The sequence below is a fragment of the Camellia sinensis genome, chromosome 3, assembly GCF_055761805.1.
Source record: "Camellia sinensis isolate YWXY chromosome 3, ASM5576180v1, whole genome shotgun sequence".
NCBI lineage: Eukaryota > Viridiplantae > Streptophyta > Magnoliopsida > Ericales > Theaceae > Camellia > Camellia sinensis.
The window spans coordinates 136,941,641-136,961,489 of NC_138963.1; the positions used below are offsets into that span (position 1 = coordinate 136,941,641).

General features: G+C 43.8%; 1 protein-coding gene across 1 annotated transcript; it reads right to left on the reverse strand.

Moving 5' to 3' along the window:
• Window positions 1-375: 375 nt before the first annotated feature.
• LOC145821855 (protein MAINTENANCE OF MERISTEMS-like) lies at window positions 376-18,590 on the reverse strand. Its single transcript, XM_082918429.1, has 3 exons — window positions 18,312-18,590; window positions 18,027-18,194; window positions 376-705 (listed from the first exon to the last, which is right to left on the reverse strand). Exons 1-3 carry the CDS (start codon window positions 18,588-18,590, stop codon window positions 376-378), a joined length of 777 nt encoding a protein of 258 aa, XP_082774555.1.
• Window positions 18,591-19,849: the final 1,259 nt, after the last annotated feature.

Here is a 19,849-nt window from a genome sequence, read left to right on the forward strand (position 1 = left end):
CCGCTGCAGCATCCCCATCACGGAAGTTGTCAGCTCCAGAGACTGACGAGTGTCCTCGATGGAAGCTTGCAAAAGCGTTGAAATCATTAGTATTCTGTGGAATATGAAACGAAATGAAATGAAATGACTGTACAAAATGAAAAGTATAGTACGTACCGGGGTAGAGCCCTGAACCCCGACAAGCTCATGATCAGCCGGAGGAGGAGCGATAGGTATCTAGTAAGACTCCCCACCCTGTCCTCAGCATGTCATCGTCGTGGGCAGCTCTGGCCATCTAGCTCCCTGTCCTCTCCAGGACCCACTCCTCCCACGGGCCTGAGGTCCCCTCGATGCTCCTGCTCCTGCCACTGGCGCCGCAGGCCTCTCTCTCTCAACTCAGCGAGCACCGGTCAAAGGCCGCATCAAATAGGCTTGGATAAACTCGGTGTAGTCGTCCTCATCTCTAAAGGGCTCAGAGTCCCAGCCAATCATGTAGTCCACCATCTCCTCTAAGGTGTACCTCTCGGTATGCCTCACGTGGGTAGGAGGAGGCGCCGGAACTGTCTGCTCCGGTAAGCCCAGCGTCTGCCGCAAGAAGCGCTCCCCAAAATACCATGTCCGACAGACCGGGCCCTCCAGCAGAATCCTATAATGGGCAGTCTCCCGAGCACCCCCGTACTCATCTCTCACTCTATCGGGCAATACCGCCCAGGGCTGCCAGGTGATCTGCAAATGACAAAATATACAGTTTGTTAATCTGTTATTGAAATTATAACATAAAGCGAAGCTTAAATGAACTGAAAGGTTCGAAATACCTCAGCTAAGGTGATGGTATCGAAATAATGGCGGAAGAACAGGAAAGACTCCCTAGGCCTCCGCTTGCACCTCACGTCGAATCAGTAAGAAAAGGGACCAATGGGGGCGTCTCCACATCAGGCACTGGGGCAAGCCTAGGGAAGTAGGCATACACCCACAACTATAGAATACAACCGAGCAGCAGTGGGTATGCTTATCAGATAAAGTAGAATGCAGATAAAGTAGAAATCACAGAACAGTGTGCAGATTGTGCAGTGTGTGCAGTGTATAGTCAGTGTAAAGCTGTAGACATCCCCGAACGTCCCGGGAGGGAAATCCTGTTTCGTTCGTTAGGGCTTACTACAGTTCGGACTCAAATTGTCACGGTTCTTAATCTGATCTCACAATGTGCAATGTGAGATTGATAAATCACCAAAGAGTCCAAATCCGGCAAATCGTTTGAAAACAGATTTTTAGAAAGAAGTGCCAAACATGGACTGCTTCGCCAGATACAGAGTCGCCACCTAAATATTTTATTTTGGGGGAATTTAGGAAACCCTGACTTGTGCCTAAGGCCACGTGTCCGTCATCACCAAAGTTGCCTCAGCTCGAGAACTTGGGTACGATTGGGGAAGGTCATTTCATAAGCACCCCCGCTCGCCCGATCAAAGATCGGCTACTACTAAGCATGATATCAAGTTTTTGAAAACACATGTGCTCTTATTCCGATTATTAAGCTTAGAATTACTATGTTATGCGCACAGCAAACAAGTATAGACTAGATTGCCTAATTTGGAATAAAGCATCGCATATCCGTTTGTTTGAAAATTGGTTTGTGGCTTGCTACTCGCAAGTAGGCTAAAACACGGATTTCAATGAATTATTCCAATTCAAACAATCCAACCTTCACCCACAGGCATTTAGGCAGTCATATCACATAAGCAAGTAGCCTCATGGCAAGCATGTTGTCATGGTAACACTCACACTCATGCAAGATGCTAAAACATAAACACTTACAGTGTACTCCAAGCCAAAACAAGAAACTAGTTAGTAATCAATGCATGATCCTAGTTCATGTTAAGATGGCTAATGCAACGCAGGCAAAATGCAACTAAGATAGGCTCGGCTACCCTAAGAATGGCATATGAGATGCGACAATTCAATACATGTATTCAAGTTGGAATTGAAGTACAATGCAGTTAGTATGATGCGCCGAGCCCGGTGCATGCAAGACAGATGGATGGGTGCAAACATGCGAGCATAAGTATGCTAATTGAAACATGCCCTAAACTAACCATCATAAGCTAGTAAATAAAAGGGAGAAAGACGTGGGGTTGGAAGACATTCACACACACACGCACACTTATTACAAATTCGCCCTCTCGACAGAGGGTCCGAATAATAATACAAACCGAATAAATAATTAACTACCCTAACTAATTAAATATTACAAAACCCTTAACTAATTAACAAATTAATTAAGCTATTAAATCAGTAAAAGGCCTCAGGAAGAGGGATGCACGCATGCTCGGATTGGCTTCACCCGGAAATCCATTGCCATGTCACATGCTGCCTCTGTTTGCACTGCCTTGCACCTCTGAAAATTATACAAGTTTCCAGAACACTTCTGATCCACCTCATGGATGCTGTGAGAGGCCATCGGCCAAGAGGGGTGGCCATGGGCCACGGAAACTGGTCATTGACCATTTGTAAAGCCATCGTCTAAGTATGGTTGGTCGGTCGGCACTGAAAGAAGTCGACCGGCCATTTCTTCCTGCAGAACCCTGTTTTGACAGCAGCAGAGGACAGACAGTGCATGGCAATGCATTTTCAAGGCAATGTTTGCATGACCACCCTCCCTATCATGTTTAAGACTCTAGGGAGTGTGGTTCTCGGCTCTTGGGCCACCAATCACGCATTTCGATGCGTGATGGCCAAAGATGCCAAGTGTGTAAATCAATGTGAAATAAATGCACAAAATGAATGAATGCTACACACTCTATCATGTTGGATCAAGAGTGTCGACGACCGAGGATTGAGATACATTTCGTCACTTCAAGTACGAACGTACCTCGATCCTCATGTTTGGTTTCATGCCCCAAACCAAACACAATGCAATGTATGTATGCAATATGGCTCAAATATGCAATATGGCTCAAGTATGCACATGAAGCTAAGGGGACCAAACACGCCAAATGGGATGCAACCTAAACATGCAAATGTGTAATGTGTCAAACATGCAAAATGCAATGTAACAAACATGGAACAAGGCCAAATATGGAACAACCTGCAAGGCAAGCATGCAACAACATGCTAGAATGGTCTTAAACCGAAGCGTACAGCTCTCAAATAGACCCAAAACAGTGGCCAAAATGATGCAACAAAGGCATGAAAACACACACACAAGCATGCATGCACAAGGGCCTAAACATGGAGCATAAGCCATCAACTCTTCAAAGCATGAAAGGGATGGAAAATGCAAGTATGCAAGCATGGAACATGGACTGAAATATGGTCTCCAATGATGCCAAATCATGAGAACAAGCCAAGTAAAGCATGCTAGTGACCCACACACCCAAGGCTAATAAGCTATAATGCAAGATGGCTATACAAATCATGGAAAACATGATCAAAACAACCAAAACCAGACCTCAAGCATGGCAAAACAGTGCTAAAACCCTCTTGGAACCAAATCAAAATCATGCTAAAATGACATGTTACAACATGATGCGTGTTAGGCCAAATGATGGGATTTCAAGACAAGTGTATGATGCATGTTAAAGACCATTGAACCAACTCAAAATAGAGGTATAATATGCCAAACTAACAACAAATGCCTACTGAAAAGATGCTAAGACCAACTAAGCATGCATGCTACCCTTATGAGCCAAAAACACAAGCATATAAGACACAAAGGGAGAGGGGTGTCCCTCCCCTATACAAGACCTCAAAACCACTTCATCACCACTGAAAATCCTCTGGATTTCAGTGGTGAGAAGACCAAAACATGAAAGTTCCAAAGCTCAATCGATAAGGCTCAAAAAGAGGCCAAACAAGGCCTAAGAGGGGGTGGACGACCCCCAACACCAAAATGACCTTAAACAAACATGTTAAGAAAGTAAATACAAAACTTTTTCAGTTTATAGCTAAGCTCGAAACAAAATGCAAGATAGGCTAAAAGCTTTTAAAAAAAAAAGGGAATAAAAGGGTAAGTGGCTCACTCTTGAAGACCTCTTTCAAGAACACCAAACCAGCAGCTTCTTTGTATCAAAACTAGCTCAAAAACTCCTCAACCAACTCCCTAACACTTTAATAACTCAAAGATGGTGTGCTACAAGGTGTTCCAGTGTAAGAGAATGAACAAAAACTCACTTTAGGGCACTCTAACACACACAAATGTAGAGAGAGAGGGAGATATAGAGAAAGAGTGATATATATGCTATATCTCAGATTGATCAACCTCTGGAAAGGGAGGAGAGACTCCCTTTTTATAGGAAAATGCAATGTAAAGCTTCCAAGGGAAGCTAACTCAAGGAGCAAATCCAGATACACGTGTATGGAGGGCAGAGTCTGTGCTCACCAGCTGCCACAGTTAGCATCCACTTAGCCTGTAGAACACGCAGGAAGGTCACCGACCAGTCAATTTCTCAGCCGGCTACTTTTTCTGGTCGACCGGCTACTTATTTGGTCGGCCGACTATTTTTGTTAGCCGGTCGGCTATTTTGTTGGCCGGTAGGTGGCTGCCAAGGTTAAAAAGTGGTTGGTAGGTGTCCAGATTGAAGCTGCAGAAGTTAGTTTTCCAATGGCACCAACCTTGCATCAAAATTCCTCCTGTACAAAAAGTTATACCCGTTTCGGTGAAGCCGCGCAGTTTCGATCCAACCGGATTGATCCCCTACTTCAACCAACCATATCTCCCCCACCCGAACTTGGCTTTAGGAGATTCTTGAGTGCCAAATAAAGCCTCAAAAGTAATCTTTCCAACGATGGTGGCCTCATAGCTAAAATCCAAGTATGCAAATGAATAAGCCCGATTCAGCGAGGGCTGCTCGACTCTCTCCTACCCGGATTCATGCCGAACTTCTCCTAAACTAGTTTTCTTCTCTCCTTTCCTCTTTTCTTCAACTCGAAACCCCTAAACAAAGTGTTTTGAACGATTTTTCAAAGATTTCATCTCTCTTTCATTCATCTCCACTTTGTCCTTGCTCGGTTTACCGAAAAGTACAACATTTAACAAAATGCGAGCGTCGGAACATCATAGGAACTTTATTTTCAAAACATTTTGAAAGAGAGGGTTTAAGATCTAAAATCTTTTTATCAAGATTGTTTTGGTCCAAGAGGGGTATGAAGTTGGGATTTGACTCTCTCATTGCCAAAGAAATTGAACCTTTGCCCTGCACACCTTTTTCCACCAAGTAAACCATTAGTAACACCCAAGTCTTAAGGACGGTCAAAAATGGGGTGTCTACAAAAGCAGATTGCATGTTTGCAGTGTATACAGTGTACAGATAATGCAAAGCAGAATTGAAAAGACAGAAAGGGAAAATATACCTCTCAGGCTCACCAGTAGTCCCCAAGCAACCGTGCGCTGCGGCGGGAAAATGAGCTCATATATCCATAGAGAGTCGCCAAGCCTGCGCCACCCCAGTCATAGCATTGAATCCTGGTCACGTCCACCAGTGCGCTCAGCAAGTAAGGGGCGATAGTGTTCACCCGGTCGGCGAAGAGTGTGGTCCCTAGCAAGAACATGATGAAGCCGCGAGCATACTGCTCCACCTCCTCCCGAGTCGTGGGCGCCTGAATCTTAAAGTGGTCCGCAAACCAAGAGTACCTCACAAATCCCGGACGGAAGAGAGGAGGTTGATCGCCAAGCAAGTACATCTGGGCAGCATCCCACTAGTCCATATAGGTGTCAAAGGGGATCGGATCACCCCCTACTTCGATGCCTGTGAGCATGGAGAAGTCAAAGGGAGTCATCGTCATCTCCCCAGTACCAGAAAGGTGGAAGGAGTCGGTGGTGTCCCACCACCTCTCCACTAGTGCGCCCAGAAGAGGCCTACTCGCAGTGAGGCGCGAGAGTCCCCTACAAAAAATGCCGAAGCCGGCATGATCAGCAATGTCACGGACTGCATTGGGCAGCTCCATGTACCAACCGCGGGTGATGATGTTCCCATACCCCCGGAAGACATGGGAATCTCCCTATTTTCAAAACAAACAGTTGCGAAGCAATGTTAGAAATACAATGTTAAAAAGCATTCAGAATTGATGAAAATGCAGTGTGTGTGCATGTGTTCAAGATTATACAGATATCGGGTGTGGGTGTGCTCACAGATGAACTACAGCATATGATGTATCAGTGTGTTTGGGTTATTCAGTTGAAAATGCAGTGTGTGTGCATGTGTTCAAGATTACACAGATATCGGGTGCGAGTGTGCTCGCGGTGAACTACAAATATGATGTATCAGTGTATCTGGGTTAAGTAGTTAAAGAACAGGATTGACTATCGCAGTTATTGTTCTACATTGCAGAAAATGAAACAGAGGAAGAGTTTACCTCAGAAGCACTGTAGGACAGATGGGACTCTGGCTCGTGCAACAAAAGCTCCAGTGGCACGCCCCTCGCATAGCTCCTGAAGTGGCGAATACCATCGGGAGGCAACACATACACCTGTAACACGTCAGCGAGGGACCCCGCTACAGTTCGGGCTCGATTTGTGTCACGGTTCTTAATCTGAACCAAAGAGTCCAAATCTGGCAAATCGGTTTTGAGAAAACAGATTTTTGAAAGAAGTGCCAAACATGGACTGCTTTGCCAGATACAGAGTCGCCACCTAAATATTTTTTATGGGAGAATTTAGGAAATCCTGACTCGGTGCCAAAGGCCACGTGCCCGTCATCACCAAGGTTGCCTCGGCTCGGAAGCTTGGGTACGATTGGGGAAGGTCAGCTATGAGCACCCCCTCTCGCCCGATCCGAAGATCGGCCTCTACTAACCGTGATATCTGCTTTTGAAAAGGTTATGTGTTCTTATTCCGGTTATTAGCCTAGAATTACTATGTTGTGCGTACAGCAAACAAGTATAGACCAAATCGCCTAAATTGGAACGAAACATTGCATATCCGTTTGTTCGGAAAACAATTTGAAATTTGCTACTCGTAAGTAGGCTAAAAAAAATGGATTTCAATGAGTTGTTCCAACTCAAACAATCCAACCTTCACCCACAGGCATTCAAACAGTAATATCATGTAAACATATAGCCGCATGGCAAGCATACTGTCATGTTAACATTCATACTCATGCGAGATGCTAAAGCATAAATACTTACATCGTACTCCGTGCCAAAACAAAGAACTCGTTAGTAATCAATGCATGATCCAAGTCCATGTTTAAATGCCTAATGCAACGCATACGGAATGTCACTAGAGTAGGCTCGGCTAGTCTATGAATGACATGTGAAAATGCACAGGTAGCATGTATTCAAGTTAGATTTGAAATACTAATGCTGTTAGCATGATGCGCCAAGCCCGGTGCATGCAATACTGATGAATGATGCACGCATGCATAGCATAAGGTATGCTAAATTAAACATGACCTATTACTAACCATCAAAATAGGTAAGTAAAAGGGAGAAAGAAGTGGGGGTTGGAAGACATGCACACACTCACCCACACTTATTACAAATTCGCCCTCGCTCGGAGGGACCGAAAGAATAATACAAATTAACTAACTCGCAAGCTATTTAATTATTACAAATTACCTAATTAATTAACAAATTAACTAAGCTAAGAAAAACAATAAAAAAAGGGGCCTCGGGAAGAGGGTCCAATGCACGTATGCTCGGGTCTTGCACGGAAGTCTAGTGCCATGCACAATCCGCCTCTGTTTTCCCTGCTCTGCTTCTCTGAAGACTGCCAAAGTCTCAGGATGTGCTCACTGGATGTTGGGGAATGCCACTGGCTGGAGGGAATCATCATCGGCTGTGATTTGGTGTCGATCGGCCAAAAATGAATCCATCGGCCACAGATGGATTGCCGGTCGGCACTCTGTGCAGTCGATCGGCAAAAAGTTCCTGCAGAATCTGTTTGACAGCAGCAGAGGACAGAGCTTTGTATGCCAATGCAATTCAAGCAATGTATGCACCAACCGTATCCCTTATCATGTTTATGACTCAAAGGGACATGGTCCTTGGTTCTCGGACCATCAATCGTGCATTTCAATGCGTGATGGCCCAAGAGATCAAATTATGCATGTTGATTTCAAATGCAATGCAAACCAACAAACGAAGGCCCAACTCCCATCACTAAATCAAGGAACAAGGCATGCATGCTAGATGGAGTGCAACCTAGGCATGTGACTAGCATGCAACATGGGCATACAATGCATTTATGATAGTATGCAAGCAAACATGCAAGGTAAGCATGCAAACAAGCAAAGGATGGACTTAAGCTTGTTTGGGCAGCCCTTAAGGAAGCCCAAAACAGTGTCCATCAACCAAGGAAATGAGGCCAAATGCACATGCAAGCATACATGACAACATGGACCAACATTTAAGCACGTATAGGCAACTTTTAAGTGCACTTTAAAAGAGGCATAGCATGGACAATTAACATGCAAATGAAGCTCTGAAAATCATGCTATAAGAGGTGCCAAACCAACTAAACAAAGCAAGCAAAACATGCCACAATGGCCCAAGTGCTTAAGACAAGCCAAGGAGGCTAAAACCAAGGTCAAGTCCACCAAACCTCACAAGGCTAAGGGGACTTAAAACAAGTCAAATGAAGACTTAAACAAAGCCAAGGGTGCACTTAGATGGCATCTAAGTGGTCTAAAAGTGCAAGCATACTCCGAGGCCTAAACAAGGGGCATAAGGTAACAACCTTTAAACACATTGAAGAAGGATTAAATGCAAGCATATAAGCATGCCATAAGGACTGAGATAACATGTTAATCGGTTCCAAACCATTGAAATGATACAAACAAGGCATGCTACACACTTATATACTTAAGGCCAACAAGCCCAAAATGCAAAGGGGGCATGCAATGCAAGCTATGGTCGACCAAAACAACTAAGGACGGACCTTAAACATGGCGAAAAAAACATGAAAGCTTCACAAAGCCAAGCCTAAAGCATGCTAGAACAATGGTTTACAACCTAAGGCATGTTAAGGCAACAAAATGGCATTACTAGGCATGTATGCTAAGCAAGCATGGTGTACCAAAACCAACTTAAAACAATGCTATATCATGGCATAATAAGCATAAAAAATAGCCAAGGCATGGTCAACATGAGCCTAAGCTAGGTGCTCCCTCAAGAGGCAAAAAGTGCCCTTTTCAAGGACAACAAGGATAGGGGGTGGCCCTCTCCTTCTTGGGACCTCAAGGCACCATCCTCACCTTTGAAATACCTCAAGATTTCAGTGGTGAGGAGGCCCAAACACCAAGGTCTCGGAGCTCACCCAAAATAGCACAAAACAAGGGCCTTACAAGGCTTAATAGGGGTCAAACAACCCCAAAGCTAGAAGCAACCTTAACAAACTGTTTAGAGGCCTTAAAAATAGAACTTTTACGTATTATATGCAAAGCCAAAAAATAGTTGCAAGATAGGTAAAAGTAGTGTGCAAAAATGGGGGGATAAAAGGGAAAAGTGATTACCCTTGTAGACCTTCTTCAACAATGGAGCTCCAGCAGCTTCTTGAGGTTGAAATCAACTTCAAAACTCTAAAAACAACCCTCAAGGGCCTCAGCTCCAAGGAAAGGTGTGGTAGTGTGTGTTTGTGTACAAAACTAAGGCTTAAACACACACAATACAAGAGAAGGAGAGATATAGATATAGGATAGATATAAAACCCTAAACCTAGAACCAGAGCTCCTCTAACAATTTTTTCTAACTCTAATGCTAAGAGAGGAAGCCTCTTCTTATAGGCAACTCCCTCTTGTAAGGCTTCCAAAACAAGCCATCCAAGAGGGAAATCCCTCCATACACGTGTATGGAGGGGAACAGAGTGGGTGCCAGCTATCACAGCTGGCACAAAATATCTACTAAAAATAGATGATCAGTGATCGGCCATCCAAAATTGCCACTTTGACAAAATAAATGGCCGATCGGCAACAAAGAATGCCGACCGGCAATATATATTGCCGATGGCATAAAATCACTGGCCGGTGGCCTCGAGCCATGGCCGGTGATGTATGGGGATGCCTCACAAGGCATTCCCTGCCCCTTCAAGGCAAAACACAAGTGTTTGGTGCAAAACCAGACACATAATAGTCGAGTCAAGAGGTCTTGAGGCAAGGCGCGTAGCCGTGACCTCCGGGAACTCAAGATGAACACGAACATGGATGATCACCGAGTGTTCGAGTGGTGACGTTCAAGTCTTGAGGACGGTCAAAAATGGGGTGTCTACAGTACCACCGGCCTGTAGGTCGCCGGGTCGAATGGTCGGACACGGAGAGGCAAGAGCTCAACCTCAGGGTCCATGTCCAGCTTTGGGGGAGTCCCACATCGTGAAATGTCGTCTGCCATCTCAAGAAGAGTACGAAAATGGCCAAGGATGTGAAAAATGAGTGGGAATGCGAAAAGTCAACCCAAAAGTCAACCCCGAGGGATGAAAAATGGGAGAAAAGGTCGAAGTGTGGAAAAGGCACGAAGACCGAGGTATAACTCGGGGGAAACAAACCCCAAGAAGTGGAAACCAAGAAAGGGACACCAAAATCGAATTTCGATCGGTTCAAAGTGTGCGAAGCCGGAAGGATTTCGCGAATCGAACGATGGAAAAGGCTCGAAAACAAGAGAAAAACGAAGATCAAAGCGAAGAAAATCACCTAGAGGGAGAGAGAAATGTTTTTCGAGTTTGAAGAAGTAAGGATATGGGGTTTGGAACCCCATATTTAAAGACTCGAGGCTAAAAGACAAAACTACCCCGAAATTGCCATTTTTGGCCGATTGGTCAAATTGTTAGCCGATTGGCTAAATATTTGGCCGATGAGCTCATTTTGTGGCCGATGGGTGGCCGATGGACTCTCCTTGTGGTCGATGCATCTCCAACACCCTTGTTTGGGTCAGTTATGTTGTTCGGAACCTTCATCTCTCAAGAAAGTGTAAGAAAACACACCGTTGAAGCTTAACTGGCCTCCGAGTTGACGTCGAACCGTGTCTTCCGTGTGCAATGCTCGATACGCGCAAGGTGTATCCTTTTTTTCGTATCCTTTTGTATCTTGCGAGTTTCGCAGATCGCTTTAAATATATTGCATTACATGTATTGTCATATTTATAATAAGTGCGCATTAGTTATACGTCGTGTCGTTCTTGCATTTAGTACGCCTCATCTTGTTTTGAAGTTGTATCTCAACATCGCGAGTAGCGTACCTCTTACATGCTTGCATTGTCATGCACGTCATTTGCATTGTCATGCATTCCTAACATGCATAGTCTCGCACGTCATGTGCATTGTCATGCATTTCATTACATGTTTGCATTGTCATGCATTCCTAGCTTGCATATCTCATTTGCATTGTCATGCAAGTTTCATTTGCATTGTCATGCATTTCCATACTTGCATTGTCATGCACGTCATTTGCATTGTCATGCATTCCTCACCTTGCGTCGTCTCGCATATTTCATTTGCATTGTCATGCATTTTCTCACCTTGCATTGTCTTGCACGTTTCATTTGCATTGTCATGCATTTTCCTACCTTGCATTGTCTTGCACGTTTCATTTGCGTTGTCGTGCATTTCCATACTTGCATTGTCATGCACGTCATTTGCATTGTCATGCATTCCTCACCTTGTGTCATCTCGCATATTTCATTTGCATTGTCATGCATTTTCTCACCTTGCATTGTCTTGCACGTCTCTTTTGCATTGTCTTGCATGTCTTTTTTGCATTGTTCTACATCCCCTATAACTTGCATTGTCTTGCTCGTTATGTGCATTGTTTTGCACCCCCTATAACTTGCATTGTCTTGCTCGTTATGTGCATTGTCTTGCACCCCTACTAATTTGTGCATTGTCTTGCACTCCCACTAACTTGTGCATTTTCTTGCACTCCCTACTAACTTGTGCATTGTCTTGCACCCCCACCAATTTGTGCATTGTCTTGCAGTCCTACTAACTTGTGCATTGTCTTGCACTCCCTACTAACTTGTACATTGTCTTGCACCCCTACTAATTTGTGCATTGTCTTGCACTCTGTATTAACTTGTGCATTGTCTTGCACTCCCTACTAATTTGTGCATTGTCTTGCACTCCCTACTAACTTGTGCATTGTCTTGCACCCCTACTAATTTGTGCATTGTCTTGCACCCCTACTAACTTGTGCATTGTCTTGCACTCCCACTAACTTGTGCATTGTCTTGCACCCCCACTAATTTGTGCATTGTCTTGCGCTCCCACTAACTTGTGCATTGTCTTGCACCCCCTCACTAACTTGTGCATTGTCTTGCACTCCCACTAACTTGTGCATTATCTTGCACCCCTACTAATTTGTGCATTGTCTTGCTCTCCCACTAACTTGTGCATTGTGTTTCACCCCCTCACTAACTTGTGCATTGTTTTGCACCCCTACTAATTTGTGCATTGTCTTGCACTCCCTACTAACTTGTGCATTGTCTTGCACCCCTACTAATTTGTGCATTGCCTTGCACCCCCTACTAACTCGTGCATTGTCTTGCACCCCTACTAACTTGTGCATTGTCTTGCACCCCCTCTAACTTGTGCATTGTTTTGCAACTTATCTAACTTGCATTGTTTTGTAACCTATCTAACTTCCATTGTTTTGGAACCTATCTAACTTGCATTGTTTTGCAACCTATCTAACTTGCATTGTTTTGCAATCTATCTATAACTTGCGTTGTTTCGCATATATCTATAACATGCGTTGTTTCGCACATATCTATAGCATGCATTGTTTTGCACGTTCTACTTGCATTGTTATGCACACTTCACTCGCATTGTTCCGCACTTTTCACTTGCATTGCTATGTATGTTTCTAACGATATTGTACCTGTTAAGTTTCTTTCTTTTCCAGGCATGTTATTATATGTACAGTTCATTTGAAGCTGGCGAGACCAGATGAACCGGACGGTATTGTATATTCTCTGCGTGAGACGTAGCGAGAATTGTATAATTTTCTTACATCCATTCTGCATGTAATGTAGTTCGGTTCTTATTTGCTTGCTTAAAACTATTGCATATTATGCTTCGTTACAGCTCCCTTTGCATGATCATAAGTTATGTTCGGCACCGTGCATGTCCTTTGCATTTTGCCCCTACCTACAGGCACATATCTTCCTTGTCTTGTATGCTTGTATAAGTCTTCGGCCTCGCCAAAAATGGGTCGCCTCTGGGCTTTGACATTCACTTCCGCCATCTTATGACTTTCGAGTTCTGTCAAAGAGGGGCAACTGTAGACACCCCATTTTTCGACCGTCCTCAAGACTTGGACGTCATCGTTTGAACACTCAATGATCATCCATGCTCGTGTTCGTTTTGAGTTCTTAGAGGTCTCGGCAACGCACCTTGCCTCAAGATCTCTTAACTTGACTGTTTTGTGCTTGGTTGTGGATCAAGCACTTGTGTTTTTGCTTCTGAGGGAAGAGGGTGGCTTGTTGGCCATTCCCTCAACCCACTAGCCAAGGCATGAAGCCATCGGCCTTGTTTTCTTACCATCGGCCAAAAGTTTTGGCCGATCGGCACTCTTTTTGGTCGATCGACACTTATGTTGGTCGATCGGCCATATTTTCTGGCCGAGCCTTGTTCATCTGCTTTATGCAGATATTTTATGCCAGCTGTTATAGCTGGCATACACAATTCCCCCCCTCCATACACGTGTATGGGGGGATTTGCCCCTTGATTAGACTTCTTAGGAAGCTTTAAAATTTGGAATTCTATAAGAAGGGAGCTCCTCCTCCCTTCTCAGAGGTTCTGAAAAATAGGGTTAGAAAAGTTGTATCTATCTATCTCTATATCTCCCTCTCTCTTGATTTGTGTGTGTATTTGTGCCTTAAAGTGTGATTTTGTCTTGTTTTTGCACTAGAGCACCTAGCAATACACCATCCTCTTGTTGTTGAGGCGCTAGGGAGTTAGTTTCAGAGTTCTTGGAGTGGTTTAAGCTTGGAAAAGTTACTGGAGTGGTGTTCTTGAAGAGGTTCTACAAGGGTGAGCAAACTTGCTTTTAATACTTCATTCTTGCTTAAGCTTTTAGCCCTTCTTGCTTATTGTTTTAAGCTTAGCTCTTAACTGATAAAAGTTCTATTTTTACTTTCTTTAGACCTTTGTTTAAGGTCACTTTTTGGTTTGGGGTTGTTTACCCCCTCTTAGGCTTTATTTAGCCATATTTTAGGCCATCCCTTTTGGCTCTTGTTCTTGGCTTTGCATGACCTTTCTACCACTGAAATCTAGAAGATTTTCAGTGGTGGAAAGGTGGTTTTGGAGTCCTAAATAGGAGAGGGTCATCCCCTTTCCTAGTTGTCTTGTATGCTAGTATAAATGGCTTATATTGGTAGCATGTTTGCTTAGCTTGTTTTAGCTCCATTTCAGCAAGTATTTGGTGTTATTTTTCCATGTTTTACCTCTGTATAAGGTTGGTTTAATGGCTTCTTGCATGCACCATGTACTTGTCTTGTAATCCTCTATATTGCCTTAACATGCATCTTGTGTTTAGACAATCATGCTTGCATATTTTGGCTCAACTCAAAGAAGCTTTTAGCCTTGTTTTGCCATGTTTAAGCTCTGTTTGGCATTGTTTTGATCATATATGCAATGCTTTGTATAGCTACCATGCATTCTAGCTTGTTAGCTTTAAGTGTCCAAGTCATTAGCATGCATTACTTGGACCATTTTCATGATTTGGCATCATTCCATATATGATTTCAGTCCATGTAGTGTAACCATACACTTACATTTGTCATCTTTTCCATGCATTGGGAGGTTGATGTTTTGTGCCTTAAGGTTGGGTCATTGTGCATGCCTCCATGATTAGGTCTTTGGGATGCCATCTAAGTGGGTTTTTAGGCCTATTTTGACATGCCATATCTCTGTTTTTCAATGGTCAAGTCATGCCATGTTTGGTTTTGATAGGTGTAGTACAATCATCCTTATTGGCCTTGCATGCGTTATGTTTTGTGCTCACTTTTCTAACATGTTTTGGCCTTATTCCATGCACGTTCTAACCTTTTTTTTGGTCTGCCTTAGGACTATTTAAGTCACCTTGGCCCTTTGAGGCTTGCTTCTTATGGCCATGGTACAAGCTCCTTGTGCTAGCCTCAAGCTTTGAGCTCCCTTGCATGCCATACTTGCATTGTTTGGTCGATTTGGCATCACTCCTCATATGATTTCAGAGCTTTTGGTGCTATCACATATCCATGCTTGTCACTCTCTAAGTGTGTTTAAGAGTTGCATCTTCATGCTTTAGTCCTTGGGCCAATTGGCATGCATGTTTGCCATGCCTTTTTCATGCTTCATTTTCATCATTTCTTGGCATTTTGGCCACTGCTTTTGGGCATGGCTGAGGTCTATCCATCTTTAGTTTAAGTCCATTTTACCATGTTGTCGCATGCTTGCCTCATTTTGTATGTTGTTGCATACTTGTCCACCTTTACATGCCTTGCATGTTTGTATGTTCATGTTGCATCTTACCATGTTGTTCAAAGTTTTTACATTACATCATGATTATATGCTTGTCACGTACTGGGTCCATTACATGTTATTACATGCTTACTAATTGACATGTTGTTGCATGCTCAACCACCTTGCATACTTGTTAGATTACATGTCATTGCATGCTTGTTATTGGTATTGTTGCTGCATACCTATTACATTGTATGCATGCATGTTTGTATGCTTGGATTTCATGTTGTTGCATGTTTACTTGTTGCATGCTTGAGTTATTCGCATCATTCTTGCATGTTTGCATTGCATTATGTGTGCATCCCTTGCCTCTTGATCAAGCATGATAGAGGTTAGAGCCCCTTATGTGTTTTGTGCATTTAATTTGATATTGAATTGCACACTTGGCTCCTTCAGCCTTCATTTATTGGAATGCGTGATTGGTGGCCCGAGGGTCGAGAACTACACTCCTTTGAGTCTTAAACATGATAAGGGGTGTGGTTGCAAATATTTTCTTGCAAATGCATTGCCATGCTTTGTTTGTCCTCTGTTGCAACAAAAGGAGCAGTCAGTAGGAACAAATGGTCGATCGACCATATTCAGTGCCGATTGGCTAACAATGTCTGGCTGAGAGCCTTATTTTTGGTCGATGACCTTCATCTCTTGGCCGATGGCCTTTCCATTTGGCCAATGGACTCTCAGCATGTCCATGAAGTGGTTCTAGAGCATCACAGGACTTTTCATAGTTTTCAGAGGTGCAAAGTAGTGCAAACAGAGGCAACATGAGGCATGGCAACGGATTTTCGAGTGAAGTCGACCGAGCATGCATTCGTCCCTCTTCCCGAGGCTGTTTTACTGTTTTAATAGCTTAATTAATTTGTTTAATTAGTTAAGGGTTGTGCAATAATTAATTATCTTGTTAAATAGTTAATTAGATGATTTGTATTATTCTTTCGGTCCCTCCGTCGAGAGGGCACAATTTTGTGATAAGCATGCGTGTGTGTGATGCATGTCTTCCAACCCCCATTTCTTTCTCCCTTTTACTTAACTGCTTACGATGGTTAGTTTTAGGACATATTTCATTTAGCATCCTTATGCTTGCATGTTTGCATCCATTCATCTGTGTTACATGCATCGGGCTCGGCGCATCATACTAATTGCATTGCATTTCAATTCCAAAGTTGAATACATGTATCAATTGTCGCATTTCACATGTCATTTTAGATTAGCCGAGCCTATTTCTAGTTACATTTTGCATGTGTTGCATTAGCTATCTTAACATGAGCTAGGATCATACATGATTACTAACTAGTTCTTTGTTTTGGCTCGGAGTACACTATGAGTGTTTCCGCTTTAGCATACTGCATGTGTGTTATCGATTTCCATGAAAGCATGTTTGCCATGAGGCTAATTGCTTATATGATGTAACTGCTAGAATACCTGTGGGTGAAGGTTGGATTACTTGAATTGGAACAATTCATCAAATCCGCATTTTAGCCTACTTGCGAGTAGCAAACTTCAAATCATTTTTCAAACAAACGGATATGCAATGCTTTGTTCCAAATTAGGCGATCTAATCTATACTTGTGTGTTGTGCGCTTCACTTAGTAATACTAGCTATTAACTGGAATAAGAACGCATGTGTTTTCAAAAACAAGATATCATGCTTAGTATAGGCCGATATTTGATCGGGCAAGCGAGGGTGCTCATTGCCTGACCTTCCCCAATCATACCCAAGTTCTCGAGCCGAGGCAACTTTGGTGATGACAGACACATGGCCTTAGGCGCGAGTCAGGGTTTCCTAAATTCCCCCAAAATAAAATATTTAGGTGGCGACTCTGTATCTGGCAAAGTAGTCCATGTTTGGCACTTCTTTACAAAAATCAGTTTTCAAAACGATTTGCCAGATTTGGACTCTTTGGTTATTTATCAATCTCACATCACACATTGTGAGATCAGATTAAGAACCGTGACATTGAGTCCAAACTGTAGCATGAAGCCCAAGGGCACATTTACACACGCCCGGGGTAAGAGGGGCCATCACCCGAGTACGCAAGAAAGTCATAAAGTCGCCAAGCTCATGGTGACAGCCACCGTCCTCACCTAGTCCAGGTCAAGACCGTCCTGTAAATCATCTACGACCCTCATGCCAGCAGGGGGGATGTGGAACGTCAGGGTAAGCCATGTCCCGAGTCTGGCAGATGAATCTCTCCCCCAGGTAGTATGCTCGGCCAAAAGGGCCCTCAAATTGGGTCCTTAGCGTGGAAGCATGCCAGACAGCGGTATAGGTCACCCTCGACTCGTGGGGAATGCCTGCCCAAGGGTGCCAGTCGACCTGAGGAAATCAATGTGGTGTCAGAATGGCAGTGCAATGTCAGAATCAGTGTAGTGTTTGAATGGCAGTGCAGTGTCAGAATTAGTCAGAATGGCGGTACAATGTTAGAACCAGTGTAGCGTCAGAATGGTAGTACAGTGTCAGAACCAGTGTAGTGTCAGAATGGCAGTGTGGTGAGAAAATTAGTGTAGTGTAGTGTCAGAAAATCAGTGCAGTGTTAGAAGTCAATGCAATGTGAGAATGACAATGTGGTACAGTGCAACTGTACAACAGTATAAGAATAACCAGGTAATGTGGGAAATAGTGTAATACCTGATCCACTATGATAGTGTCGAAGAAATGGCAAAAATATGGAAAGTTGCGATCCACAAGGCGACGCCGCTCGAATCGTGAGTTGTAATACCAAGAGCATGGTACGGACAACTTGATCGGCCTCACTGGAACTGGGGCCAATGAAGTAAAGTAGGTGTAAACCCAAAGCTACAAATCAAAGACAGACAGATGCCATGAGAAAATAGATCAAATGAATGAGAAATGCAATAGTGAATAAAATATAAAGTGCATCAGGAAGGTGAATGTTATATGTACCTTCTAAACTCTCCAATAGCCGCCAAGTGAATCTGCCTTGTGGCGGGAAACAGAGCTCATATAACAGTACAGGATGGCTAAACCTGTGATGCCCCAGTCGTAATCTGCTATCTGAGGAAGATGTACCAGCACCCTGAGGATGTACAATGCTACGGCATTCTTCCTGTTCGCAAACAGGGTCGTACCAAGAAGATATGTCAGAAAGCAATGAGTGTACTGAACAACCTCGTCTGCAGTAACCGGCTGTGCACCAGAGAAATGGTCATAAAACCAGCTGTAGCGCACCATCCCATGGCTAGTGGTGCCCGGAATCGCTCCAAGAAGTTGGAGCTATGCATCTCTCCACTGAGTCATATCTGGATCAAAAGGGATTGGGCCGCCGACCCCAACCCGCAGACCGATCAGCATCGAGAAACCATACGGGGTCAGTGTCATCTCCCCTGTAGAAGAGAAGTGAAATGAGCTGGTAGTGTCCCACCATCTCTCTACCAGGGCTTTGTAAAACAAAGACTCAGCCCTCATCTCTATGAGTTCGCAACAAAAGGGGCCGAAGTCGATGGCATCTACCAAAGCACGAACCTCCGTAGGAATCCGCTCGTACCAGTGTCGGGGGCCAGAGATAGAGCCGTAGCCACCTACCCTCCTGGCAATCACCTATCAATTGAAAGTTTTATTAGTGTATGTGCAGCATGGGTAAGTGATTTGTTCATTAAGTTCAACATTTCAACATGTATGTAAAGTAAAATACAAAACAAAATAGGGGAGGAGTTGTGTACCGTGGAAGCGTCGGCAGAGATATGCTCCATGGGCTCTCGTAGTAAGGTATCCTCATCTAGCCTGGGGATGAAACCCTCGAATCTCAGGATACTGCCAAGAGGTGGCACGTGTGTGCGTGGTTGATAAATGGCCACGTCAAAAGGCCTCTCGGCTAGAGGGAGTAATGCAGTGGCTTCCTCCGCCTCCATGTCTGCATCGAGGGTAGCACCAACACCTATGGCAGACTCTGGAACAAGGACCTTGTCACTAGCCATTAAAGATTGAAGAAAATTGAAGGGGGTAAGTGCAAAGTGGATGAATTCCCAAATTCCTAAATCCTAAGAAAGGGAGAAAAGGAAGAAATTAGGGAAAATCAAGGGAAAACAAAGGAAGTTTGGGAAAAGAGGTGAGAAAGTGAGTGAAAACAAAGGGGAATTCAAATTTCACAAAAAAAACAATTTTTAATCAGTTCAAAAGTTAGAGGATCAAAAGGGTTTTCAAGAAAATTTTGGTAAGGATTGTTGACTGCCCGCAAGACTTAGACGCTTGATTCAATGCCCTCGATGATGAAAGTTGAATTGCGAATTCGCAGCGATTCAGAATCAATTAGGCTTCCGAAATAGCTTCACATCTTCAACATTTACCTTGTTTGAACCCTTGGATCTCATTTCTGGACCATTTCTCACCTTGAGCTGAGTTTGAACCAAAAAAACAGGGGAGGCCATCAAGGCCTGGCCGTGCATTGGTGATAGTCGGCCGTGGCTATGAATGGTCAGCCAGCCTTCGATGGC